At 38.4% G+C, this 12,879-nt stretch overlaps 1 protein-coding gene across 1 annotated transcript; it reads left to right on the top strand.

The window, feature by feature from the left end:
- The first annotated feature begins 462 nt into the window (after positions 1 to 462).
- Positions 463 to 7,639, top strand: LOC101880990 (collagenase 3). Its single transcript, XM_005149722.4, has 10 exons — positions 463 to 602; positions 703 to 944; positions 2,079 to 2,227; positions 2,320 to 2,445; positions 3,258 to 3,419; positions 4,091 to 4,208; positions 4,814 to 4,947; positions 5,284 to 5,443; positions 6,194 to 6,297; positions 6,611 to 7,639. Exons 1-10 carry the CDS (start codon positions 480 to 482, stop codon positions 6,709 to 6,711), a joined length of 1,419 nt encoding a protein of 472 aa, XP_005149779.2. The 5' UTR covers positions 463 to 479; the 3' UTR covers positions 6,712 to 7,639.
- The last annotated feature ends 5,240 nt before the right edge of the window (positions 7,640 to 12,879 follow it).

The following is a 12,879-nucleotide window of genomic DNA, read 5'->3' as shown; positions in this document are numbered from 1 at the left end:
CTGAAGTGTGTATGATCTATTCCAAATATTAAAAAATACTGTTGGACTAGTGTAACTATTGAAAAGTTGCAGATTTTATTTTTAAAATCATGAGGTTGCTATATATTTTTACTGCCTATCAAACAGTAGAAAGGCAGCTTTTCTAGGTGAGAAGATTAAGTTACTGCAGTTATTTCCAGTTTAAGTTACTGCAAAATAATCAAAAAGTGCAGTTTGATTCTGCCCATTTCTTCCCACAATCTATCTCAACATTCAGATACCGTGTTTATAAGAGGATACAGTTTCAGTGCCCTCAGTGGAGCAACAGATGCTTAAACCACAGTGTTGGGAGGAGAGAAAAAGTAGCTGCCTAAGCATGTTTACTTTCAGTGACAAGGAAATTCTAACTTACCCCGAAGTGGTGACTCACTGGGTTGGACTATAAAAGTAAAGGTAACTGCTCTCTAAGACACCAGAGCTTCAGACTTCATAAATCCAGCATGATGCAATCAAGACTTTCAGCTGTCTTCTTTTTTTTGTTGGGTTTGTCATTTTGCTCGACAATCCCTATTCCCCTTGAAGATAGCCATGAATTCACAGAGAAAGACCTTCAGTTTGCAGAGGTACAGTATAAAATAATTCATTTGCATGTTTTAGGAAGAGTAAGTTGTGCAGTTTCCACTGTTTGGAAACTAGGCTTATTATTTCTTTTCCACTTCTTAGCACTATCTCAAGACTCATTATGGTCTCCGTCCAAATCCTGCTGGCATAATGAGGAAGAGTGCCAACACAGTGGCATCTAAACTCCAAGAAATGCAAGCTTTTTTTGGATTGGAGGTGACAGGCAAATTAGATGAAGAAACATATGAGCTGATGCAGAAACCAAGATGTGGTGTCCCAGATGTGGGGGAATATAACTTTTTCCCTAGAAAACTGAAATGGTCAAAAACTAATCTGACCTACAGGTAAATGCATGGCATTTTGAGTGTTATTATTGTTATTACCTCCTTTTCAGGTACCTTGTCCACTGTGTTGTCCAGTATATGGGGCTGATGGGAGAAAGTTGCATTTTGGTTTGACAAAAATACATGTTGCAGTTTAAAATCTTCCTAGTCCCACTTTTGGAAAGGTCTCCCAAGCCCATCTTACAGCCCAAGGAAAAAAATACATATTTTTTCCATTGCAATTTCTCATGGAGGAAAGCTGACATGGAGTGAGCTACTAGCACCTCATATGGCCTCCATGTAGACACTCTTGGCATATCCATGTTGCTGAATGAAAGAGGGGTAGAGACTAATATCTTACACCTCACCAGAGATCCTTACAGCCCTTAATCTGTAGCTCACTCCTTAGCTCTGCCTTGGATCTGTTTTAATGTCTCCTTCATACACGTCTTGTCCTGGACAGTAGATGCAAACCATACTGTGCAATGTGTCTGTGAGGACTGGGACTGATCCCTGTCTCTCTTCCATTTCACAGTCCAGGCATAGATGTCTGTGCTTGGTCAGACAAAACCCTGCACCATGACATCAGAAAGTTGACCTGGGGAAGCTTTGGTGCTCTTTCTCTCTTCACACTTCAAGGTTGTCAGCAGGGGGTTTTGATCAGTTGCAACCTGAGTTTCTTTAGCATATTTAAATATAAAATCACTGAAATCTATCAGTTCAGTATCTGGTGATAAATATCAGTTTAATATGAATTTAGCCTATAAAAAGGTCTTTAGACCATGTTTTGTTCCTCCAGCTAAAAAAATCATGAGATTTTTATTATGGCAAGAAAAAAGTTTGAAGTTACTGATATGATCTGATTTAATACACAGGATATATCTGTCAGTTTCTCTATCTTCTGGTGCATATAAAACAAATTACAGAAAGCTGTTTTATCATTTCAGATGCCGCTGCCACTGAATGATTTTAATGAAATTATAAATTGCTTGGGTTTTTTTTTTTTTTTTAATACTGGATGCTGAACTCTTTGTTTCTAGATAGGAACATAAAGAGGAAGAAAACAAAAACTTTTAATGAGGTGTTCAGTCAGGTGAAAGTGTATTGCACATTTTCTTCACACAATTTAACTTGAGATATTATTCTGTTTGATAGAATTATGAATTACACTTCAGATCTAAGACGTACTGAAGTAGACAGAGCTTTCAAAAAAGCATTCAAAGTTTGGTCTGATGTGACACCACTTAACTTCACCAGAATACGAAGTGGTGTAGCCGATATCATGATCTCCTTTGGCACTAAAGGTAACACAGAGCCCATTATTTTTACTTTATAGTTATATTGCTGTCAGTAAGGTGGGATAATTGATTTAATTGTTTTGAATGTTGTTTTATAGAACATGGTGACTTTTACCCCTTCGATGGACCCTCTGGCTTACTGGCTCATGCTTTTCCTCCGGGTCCAGACTATGGAGGAGATGCCCATTTTGATGATGATGAAGCTTGGTCAGATGATTCTAGAGGTAATGCAAGTTTCTGAGATTGTTTAAAATGGTGGTAGATGGACAATTTGGTCCTGTTTGATGTTTGGAAACAGTTTGGTTTGCCTGTTTACTGTTCATTCATCATTATGTTCACTGTCCACTCATAGGAAGCTGTGTTTAACCTGTAATCATAAAAGGAAGATATACACCTTTAAGTGAAGTAATTTAAAAAATGCCACAAACAGGGTGTTTTGTCATTTGGTCATTTCACTGAGCTCAAGGGCAGCTAGCTCTGATCACAGGCTGATGGGAATTACCTTACTTAAGCCTATAGAGAAAACAGCTGTAAATGATTGACTTACATTTAATTTGAAAATTCTTCATCTTCTTATTCAGGGCAGAGCTTTAATAGAAAAAAAATATTTTTTTCTTCAGGACTGTGGTATTTTACCCTCCTGGCATTAATTTCTACAACACTGAAAACAGTATGGACTCTATAACGGAAGTGAATTCCTGAATTGTTCAAATTTAAGTAGGGCTAAGGGTTCACCCTGGAGCTTTCCAGTGTTGCTAAGAGATTTCAAGAAATCTAAATCTGCCTACAAAACAACATTGTCAGTTAAGGTTTAGGTTGAACACCAGCTATGAAATACTCAATTGATTAAGTCCTTATTGAAGCAAAACCCATGGTAGTTTGAAAAAGACAAGCAATTATACATATTTTTTCCATTTATCCAGTTGTCTTCTTCATTTTCCCATGTGTTAAGACAGTGTTCAGGTTTGTTGATTAGTCCAAGTCACTTTGGTGACATAAGAAGCTATACATTTACTTGCACTGTCATTTGTTATAGGGTATAACTTATTTCTTGTTGCTGCCCACGAATTTGGTCATTCACTGGGACTTGAACACTCTAGAGACCCTGGAGCTCTGATGTTTCCAATTTACACATACACTGGAAAAAAGGGTTTTGTGCTTCCTGATGATGATGTGCAAGGGATCCAAGAGCTCTATGGTAAGTCTGTATAATACATACTATATATTTCCTGTGTCATTATAACCTCTTACAAATGCACTGCACAGTTACTACGGAACTGCAGGTGCTCAATGTCAGCAGTCATGACTGATTAAGATAATTCAGTGGATCCTTGGCAACCAGACTTCAGAAACAGAAGATGCTCAGATTTAATAGTTCAGAGGGTTAAAATCAATAAAATAAAATAAAATTAAATTAAACTAAAAAAAAACAAAAAAAAAAGTAACACCATGGAGGACAGTTGGTCACTGTGCTGTCTCCTTTAGTGGTGGGTAGTGGGGGGCAGATTCTTTATGCTTTCTGACCTGTCTCAAAAGAGAAGGTAAACAGATTCAAAAGGGAGAAACAGAAATACACATGTTTTATCATGGGAAGAATAAAAATTCTTGGGGACCTTCAAAACTCGTGATAAAATAACAAGTCCATTCAACATCTTTGCAGAATAGCTGAACTTGAAATTCCATTAATGTATTTGGCTAAAGGAGAGAGAGAACAAACTTTCTGCAATACAGATAGTTTACCCATGTAAACAAGCATGATACTTGTATTCATCATGCTGATTGGGAACAGTTCCATGTCCTATTCCATATCATGATCCACAAAAAAGGAAATCAAAGTTGTCAAACTTAGATCATACAATATAATTCCAGGTGCTGGAGACAGAGATCCCAACCCAAAACATCCCAAAACACCAGAGAAATGTGATGCAGAATTATCACTCGATGCAATAACAGAACTTCGTGGAGAAATGCTGATCTTCAAGGACAGGTAAAGAAAATGCCATATCATGGATGGTGGGTTCTGGATGAAATTCAAGCAAGCTAATACAGCATTTAATTTTTTTACTAATGATTTGAGTAAACATAAACTTAAAAAATATCACAAATCAATCTAGATGCCTTTAAGAATCTACAACGTGTATCTTTTTAGGCAGGGTTTATAATACAATTACAGACTTGGCTACCCAGTATAATGAAGTGAAGCTGATATGGCTGAAGGCTGACAATGTTTATACACAATTTTCATTTCACACAGCTTTCTTCAACATGTAAAAATCTACTAACATTTATTTGAATGAAGTTCATTACATTCAGAAGCCGTACAGGGGACAGTAGTGTTTCTCTTATTCTAAATGAAAAAAAGATCCAAGTTTATTGTTGTTTGAGATGATCAATGCATGAGTGACAGAAATGGGCTGCAGCTGGGTGACTGTGAGGGAAGAAAAGGTCTACAAAGGGCTCTATGTATTGAAAATTCTATGTTATGAAAAAAAAAATAATTCTTCATTAACTGATTTTTAGTATAGCACATCTAAGATACTGATATTCTGTAGTATGACAAGAAACATAGTGTATTTTCTTTTTATGAACTAGGTTTTTCTGGCGACTGCACCCTCAGATGGTCGATGCAGAACTGGTGTTACTTAAGTCCTTTTGGCCAGAGCTTCCAAATAAAATAGATGCAGCTTATGAAAACCCCATCAAAGATCTTGTGTTCATGTTTAAGGGTGAGTTTTCAGTTTTGTTGTTGGCAGAGTACACATTTACTCAAGCTCACTAAGTGGTGTAAAGGTTATCAATAAAAGAAAAAATCATCTTACATTTCTTGCTCAAAAAAACTCCATTCTGTGGTTGCATCATATGCAAATCTATATTTTTTTTCAGTGAATTAGAAGATGTACACCTAGGATCATAATTAGCATAAACAGCTTAATACCTGCAGAGTTTGTGATCTAAGAATCTCTTAGCTGTATGAAAATAGAGATCATTGTATCCTTATTTTATTCTGCTCTTAAAGAGGAACCTTTACAAAAGACTTATGCATACTTTTTCCTTATTTTCAGGAAAGAAAGTCTGGGCTTTGAATGGCTATGACATAGTTGAAGACTTTCCTAAAAAGATATATGAAATGGGGTTCCCAAAAGAAATGAGAAGAATAGATGCAGCTGTCCATATCAAAGACACTGGCAAGACTCTCTTCTTTTCTGGAAATAAGTTTTGGAGGTAAGATGGAGACAGATTGGTGTGTCCCTAATTACAACCTGTCCAGAAATATTAAAAGATCGACAGGTTGTTTCAAACCAGGCACTGATTGTGGCTCACATGTTTCTACTTTATGGTTTTCATGGTGCAATAGCTGTGTAAAATATGTCATAAATGTGTATGCAAGCTTTTTATAAACAGATAGGCACAGCCTTTAAAAGCTGAAAGAGTGAAAGAAAGTAGAATAAAGTGCCCTAATCCAGGAGACTTTGTAATATTGTCATGTCACCCGAATAAAATTCCTCTCTTGCTTCCTTGAGTTACTTTTGTGACACAAAAGGGAATTGGTGCTATGAGAGTAAGAAATCAATCCCACTCTAGGATGGCTGGTTCTTGCTGTCCATGCATAGGGCTTTCAGCCAGGTCTGATGCATAATTAAGACATCACCATCCCTTTGCATTCCCCAACAGCCTCAAGATAGGCTGGTAGTGCCAGTACATCCATGTGCAATCACCTCCATATAATACATACTTCATAGATCAGTTCTGAAAATGTAGGTTTATTAGTTTTGAATTTATTGAGCTTATACATCTGGTGGAAGAATGCCCTGGTTATTGCCCTAAGTTTCATTTCTGCACTAGATGCAAAGTACCTAAAGGCTGCTGGCTATTTCTGATGCGGCTAACTTCAAAACATGTTAAAGGACACAGAGTGAACTGCAAGGATGTTTAAATCCTCTGAATTTTTATCTTCTTTTTTGTTTACTATAGTTATGATGAAGAGGCAGAGGTTATGGAAGCAGGCTATCCCAGGCTGATAGAGGATGAATTCGCAGGAATTGGTGATAGAGTGGATGCAGTCTATCAAAGAAATGGTACCTAATCTGATAATAAAACTTTATTATAATTAGTTGTTGAAACTTGAGATTAATGTCCTGTGGGAAACTGTCATTTCTAATTTTGTTTTTTTTTCACATCAATACTTCTGTTCTCAACTCAGTCACGTTTCCAACCTAAATTACCCATGGTGTTCTTATAAACTGTATATGTACATAGTTGGGGAGCAAAAAAAGACCTGCTTCTCTGCTCATGGGACTTAAAGTAATATGCTTAATGTAGAAGTATTATAATGTATTTGACCACAGAGTTTTTTCAAGGTTAATTCATGTTAGCTTTCCTTTTCCTTAGGTTATCTCTACTTCTTCAATGGCCCACTGCAGTTTGAATACAGCATCTGGAGCAAAAGAATTGTCCGTGTCCTGCATACTAATTCCATTTTTTGGTGCTGATTACAGCTAAGTGCCATGTCTTAAACTGCAGAACAGATTGTAGTACATGGAAATAATAATATGATTACAGATTTATTAGAGGACAGCAAGGTTCTATGAACATGCACTAGCTATCCATCACCAAATATTTCCTGTATATATGGAACTATATAGCTGCATGTCAGTCTGGGACTGAATTAACTTATTAGGAAAGAAGAAAAATTATTAGCATTTCAAGGGGCATTACACCATTTCAAGTTTCTCTAGTATTAAAGTGAGATGCTGGATACATCCCACATGATCATGAGCACTATTAATTCCCAGCAATCTGAACATGTCTAGCATCTTTCAAGGATCTCCTAGCGTGTTCCAAGAAACAGATCTGACAAACTCAGGAGTGCTATATTTTCAAACTACCTGTATTAACGTACTGGGAATTCAGATGTGTAATGAATGAGTCAGAGCTCCCTGGTGACTCCCCGAGCATAACATCAGGCTGCAACACAGAAGTTCGTTAGAAAATTCAAAGGAATTTGAATGTATCCCCATTCGAATGAGAATGTCCCCCTAGATGCCCAAGTCATCCCTGGAACAAGCAGAAGGTAGAGAAACAGTGATGTGTGATTCCAAAGCAGACAGTATAGCAGGAAAAGGGAAGAATATTCCCTGCAGAAATCAGCAGCCTGTATGATACTGCAAAACAAGAAAGAAGTAGCAGCAAGAGAACCATGCAGGTTCAAACCTTGCATGAAGCTACATCTATTACACAACTCATGTCTTCAGCTGGTGTAAACTGGAATAATTCAAGTGACATTTACAAAGGTTATGCCTAGCTGTGCCAGCAGAGAACCTGAACATCCAAATCAAAATATTGAAAATAATGCCTTTTTTATGTTGATCACTCTTCTGATATCTATATCAATTGTTTCAGTATCATGTAAGTTTTTGGTCTGGTTGTGTTTTAATTTGTTTGTTGGTTTTTAAAATCCATATGAATTATGTGGGACTGTGATTATTCTTCAGTTAAAAAAATGTTTAATAAACTGGAGGAATAAAATAACATTGTGCAGTTACTTAATTTAACATTTCCTATGCTGTGTGCCATAAGAGCAAGACAGAGCTACTGAATAAAAGAAATCAGGAGCCTGAGCCTTTGCATTTTATTAATTAAATTTTTCACCTCTATTTAAAAATCTGGTTTGCTTTTTTTTTCCTTTGAGAAAATTTTATAGAAAAGAGAGGTGGAGAAAAAGACACAGAGGTAAAAGACCCTTGAAATCTGAAGAATAAAAACGAAGATGGAATTAGTCCTTATCATTATAGAAAATATCAGAAATTAGTAAGAAATATTGTGAAATTAAGTTCCGCATTAATTTGAATGATTAGCATTAATAATTAACTGTACTACACTGTCCTCTTCTGCCTCAACCCCTAAGTCAACCAATCAGCCACTCCTGCCTAGCAAAGCCCATCAGCAATGAATACCTTTAAGCAGGTGTAAATTGCCAGACTTGCCCACCAATGAGCTAAGTGAAATCAATTCTGTACTTTAAATGACATGGATGGTCACTCTAGAAAACCTCATGGATTCAGCTGTCTCTTTTGACTGTAAACCTGTGAATTAATAAATTCCAAAACTTAATATGCTTAAAAGCAATGCAAGGAAATAGAGCTGGAAAGAAAAAACCCTTGCAAATGGAAAACCTTAAAGTGGACTAATATCAAAGTTCTGTTGATATAATATTGACAAAACTGTTAGGAAAAACTCAGTACAATTCTCTATGCATAATAAGCAGATATTATGTCTTTTTTATATGAAAATCAATTTTTACAATCATGGTGTGCCTGTAAAAGAAAGTGTATGTTGTGCTCGGTATTAGACTACGGTTTAGCTTAATTATTCTGCAGTGAAATAAGGATCTGGACTTGTAATCCTGGTCCTCATTATTCCAGTGTAAGGATTTGGTGGAAAATTGTGTCAAAATAATAGCCTTCCATAAGGGCTGGTGGTTGAGTCTGAGTGCTCTGAATTTGAGAAGTCTGACCTGAGCTTCACTGGAGCAGGAAAGGTGGACAGGGAAGCAAGGAGACATCAATGAATGTCTTTCATATTTACTTGGCTTTCTGTTAACACTGAACATTTGGCAGGGAAAAAAGATAGTGCATGAGAAGCTGGATCTTGAAGAGGCTTCAGTATGATCATATCCAGCTGCTCACCGGCCCAGACTGTCAGATTCTTGTTTGCCACTTGGCTGACTGGAAGCAGCTTTCGGCACAAGTCCAGGCACAGCTCCAACTCGTGTGTCTGCATCCCTAGTGAGAGACATGATCTGCTCTGCGGTTAGCTCTACCTCAGTGTGAAAAGTACCAGCCTGTCAGTTCCTGGCATCTTGTTAAGAAAAACTGGAAAATGTTTGTACTGTGGAAGTGGAAGGCTGAGGTCAGAGCCAGAGGGGCCCTGATGCTGACATCAAGTAGAAAGGAAAGCTCTCTGCAGGACTCAGGTCCCTGGGACCCACTGCAATCCTAAGAGGGTAATGCTGTGTGAGTGTCTGATAGGGACCTGTATGGGATATCACCTAAGACCATCACGTGTTGAAAAGAAATGAGTCCTTTTCTTGAAACAAACACTGAGCTGACTGCTTTCCCTGGGGTGCCTTGAGTGAGTAAATGACCACAAAAGGCTGACAGCTATGTCCCAGGATGTAATATAAGCAGAACTTCCCACCTCACTGATATTTTTTAGATGGAACTACATAAACCCACCTAATAATGCATGTACTTGTATTGTAAGGGGAGAAAGGATAAGGCAGAAAAATGAATCTGTCACATGTTCCTCAGGGCTAGTTCCTGTGCTGGTTGTATGATTCTGAACAAGTAGGATTTAAGGGATGAAAATACATATTCCAGGAGGGAAAGAAGTGAGCAAACATGATTTAAACTTTCCAGAGTGGGAAAATAGGCAGCTCTCCTCTAAAATCATTAATATGCTGGAAAGACAAAAAACACTGTAAGAGCTATTGTGAGCTACATGTGGTTTCTAGGTGAGAAACTGGAGGAGGAATTCAATCTAACTACATTTTTTTTCCCAGCGCTATCTCCAGAAATCTGTCCTGAAGACACTAGATGGCAGTGACAGATTTGCTTCTTAGAGGATCTGTACAGAACCAAAAATGACATGGTGAGTGAGGAAGCTGCAGCTCACTATAGCAAATTCTTACATTTGTTGAAGATATAAACTAAATAGAATTTAATGCTTATATTCTGTTGAAATGTGGATCTCTGAGTAACAAGTTAAGATATTAAAATATTTAGGAAACTTCTAGATATTTACTGTCATGGCCACTAATTTTTCAGTTCATCGATAGTCCTTTTCTCCGTGTCAATACAACACATGTAAAGCAGCATACTCTGTGGATATAGTCCTAGGAATAATTCAGTCCCTCCATTTAACTTTCATAATTGGAAAGTTATGTGCACACATAGATATATTCCAGCTCTTTGGGAATAAGAGAGCTTTTCAGTATACAGCTTGATTTCTGAAAAAACAAAACAAAACAAGAAAGCACTGCAGAATATGGAAGTAAGGCAAAAGCAGAAAAAAATGTCAATTTCAAAGAGCCCAAGCAGAACAGTACAAATATAACTAAAAGAGTCTGAAATGTCATGTATATGATCGCATCTTCTTGGAAGAGCTAAGGACAATTTCTAAGCCCTTCACAGGTAATTCTGACCTAGATTTTCCAGGCTTGTATTTTACACATGAAGAAGATGGTCTTGATATTTGAATCCCTCATACATCCAGATTGGTAAGACTACTGAACATTTTAAGCTAGGCAGAAATTTACTTTCTTGTCCTGAAAATACTTTGAGGCTCTAAAACACCAAGAAATTTCGGAACTATTTAATGGAAAAGTATTTGTCCTCTGGCATAGACTTTAGCCATATTGTCAACCAGCATACTTCTGGGGAGAAGAATATACTGTTTCAGTTTTTCGTTTGGATTGATTTAAGCAAGGGTCTAGACCTCAATCTTCAGTCTTCTAGGTGAGAGAATGGCACATTCGCTTATGTTGTGGTGAGTTTCTATCTAGCCTGCTGGAGACATTTCTTCTTTACACAAATACAGTTTAACACTACTCATTGGAAAGACTGCATACTAATTAGAAAGTTCATTTAGGATGTAGGATCAAGCCTTTCTGCCAAATACGTTTGGGTGTTTTTTGTAACAAATGGGGTGTCTACGCACACCAGTTCTTGGTTTTGATGGTTCTGCTTTTTCTGATGAAAAACAGTGTTTCCAGGAAAGACCTCACCAGTTCTCCCTAATACCTTGCAGACAGTACAAAGCCCATGGAGACTATGTCTGGCCTGGGATCTTCCTCTTTCCTACCTAACACAGTCTTCATGTGGTTGACATATCTATTTTAGTCCCAGCCTTTCAATTACACACTGCAGTTTGAATTTCTAGCTGGTGCTGTTCAGGACTACAGCTGGCACCCTCATTCACCTGTCCCCCAGTTTTGAACACCATTATCTCCCATGTGCTGTGCTGCAGACATTGTGCTCTGCCCTTGTCTGCCTCACAGAAAATGGTAGAGGAGCATTTTGCTCTAAGAAAAACCATTCCAGGCAGCAGAGAACTTCTTATTTGCATGTTGTATAGCAATTTTCCTGCTGCTATAATCACAGAATCCCAAGGGTAATAATAATACAGGATGATGCAGTTCTGTGTGTGTTTGAGTGATCCACTCAAGTTATATCTTGAATTTTGCCCAGACTACACCATGATCCTACCACCAGGCAATAGAAGACCTACAGGAGCAGTGTCTTAAGAATGGTCACATCCATACTGTATAGTCTGTGCTGGACCTTGCATGATCCTGTTCTGCTCTTGTTAAAAGAGGCAGCTAGGCCATTTCCACGGTCAAGTGTTCCTTTCTCCAGAACAAATAGTATTATGGAGCTCTGTAAATTCATTACAGGGACTGCCTCCATAGGAAGAGAGTCAGAAAAATTCCTTTTTATATCTGCATGTTTTGTGTTGTCTGAATATATTCTTCACAGGAACGTAAAGTCATGTAGCTGTCTTCAGAGCCTGCTATCCTAAGAGGAACACAGGGGTCTGTTGGGAATCGGCTGTGAATGGAAGGTCTGGAGTTCACAGGGTATAAGCATAGCTGGGAGGAGCCCACTTCATGTGGTGCTTTTGCCAGTGCTGTTTGCTGTTTTTCACCAAGTGCCCCTGCAGACAGCCCACAGTCTCAGGCAGGAACAACATGAGCAAATGTAGCTTAGGGTTAAAGTCAGTTCTATTGGTAGAGGAAACAAGGTAATTTAGGTGGACTTGTTGACAGCCATAACTTCAGGGGACCAGCAGTCAAGGCATATGTACCATTCGTATACATTAAATTAACGGTTCCAAGACTACTGGGGAATACTGGGTAGGAGAAGAGGTCGCCACTCACAGCGGCCAAGTCTGAGAGGTTCGATACCAGATATCTAATCCTCTGCAGACCTCCAGGTTCTGGCACACATGTGTCTTGGTTTGCTACTGCACCTGGTTCAGCAGTAGCAGTCATTTTTTCTCCTTGGTAGCTGGTGCAGTGCTGTGTTTTGACTCTCAGGCTGGGAACAGTGCTGATAGTACTTATATTTGTAGTTACTGCTCAAATGTTTACTCTGACCAAGGACTTTCTGAGCCTCATGCTCTGCCAGGGAGGAGGGGAAGCAGGGAGGAAGGAGAGACAGGACACCTGACCCAGGCTAGCCAAAGAGGTATTCCATACCATAGCATATTATGCCCAGGATGTAACCGAGAGAGACCCAAAAGGGCTGGAGCTCTGGGGGGATGGAGGGGGTATCGGTTGGTGCTCAGTCAGGCAGGGTGGGATGAGTTATGGGTCAGCGGCTGGTGAGGTGTTGTATTCTCTCTCCTTGTTTATTTCCTCTATCATTGTTTTTATCAGTGTAGCAGTAGTGATTTGTGTTATACCTTAGTTATTAAACTGTTCTTATCTCAACCCATGGGAACTACATTCTTTGGATTCTCCTCCCTGACTCTTCAGGAGTTGGGGGAGAAAGGGGGAGGGAGTGAGTGAACAAGCTGTGTGCTTTGGTTTAAACTACGACACTTGGCCATAAAAATTTAATAACTCATGAATCTTATCCTTGGTCAAACTTACTGCT

Source organism: Melopsittacus undulatus, chromosome 2 (assembly GCF_012275295.1).
Source record: "Melopsittacus undulatus isolate bMelUnd1 chromosome 2, bMelUnd1.mat.Z, whole genome shotgun sequence".
In the NCBI taxonomy this organism is placed as follows: Eukaryota; Metazoa; Chordata; class Aves; order Psittaciformes; family Psittaculidae; genus Melopsittacus; species Melopsittacus undulatus.
Note: the sequence above shows the minus strand (reverse complement) of the source record. Positions and strands in the feature narration are given on the sequence as shown.

Bases quoted from the DNA above. Each gene is read 5' to 3' on its own strand.
- LOC101880990 (XM_005149722.4), top strand. From the start codon at position 480: ATGATGCAATCAAGACTTTCAGCTGTCTTCTTTTTTTTGTTGGGTTTG. The intron at 603-702 runs GTACAGTATAAA...TCCACTTCTTAG, and splicing joins AAGACCTTCAGTTTGCAGAG to CACTATCTCAAGACTCATTA. The intron at 6,298-6,610 runs GTACCTAATCTG...CCTTTTCCTTAG, and splicing joins TGCAGTCTATCAAAGAAATG to GTTATCTCTACTTCTTCAAT.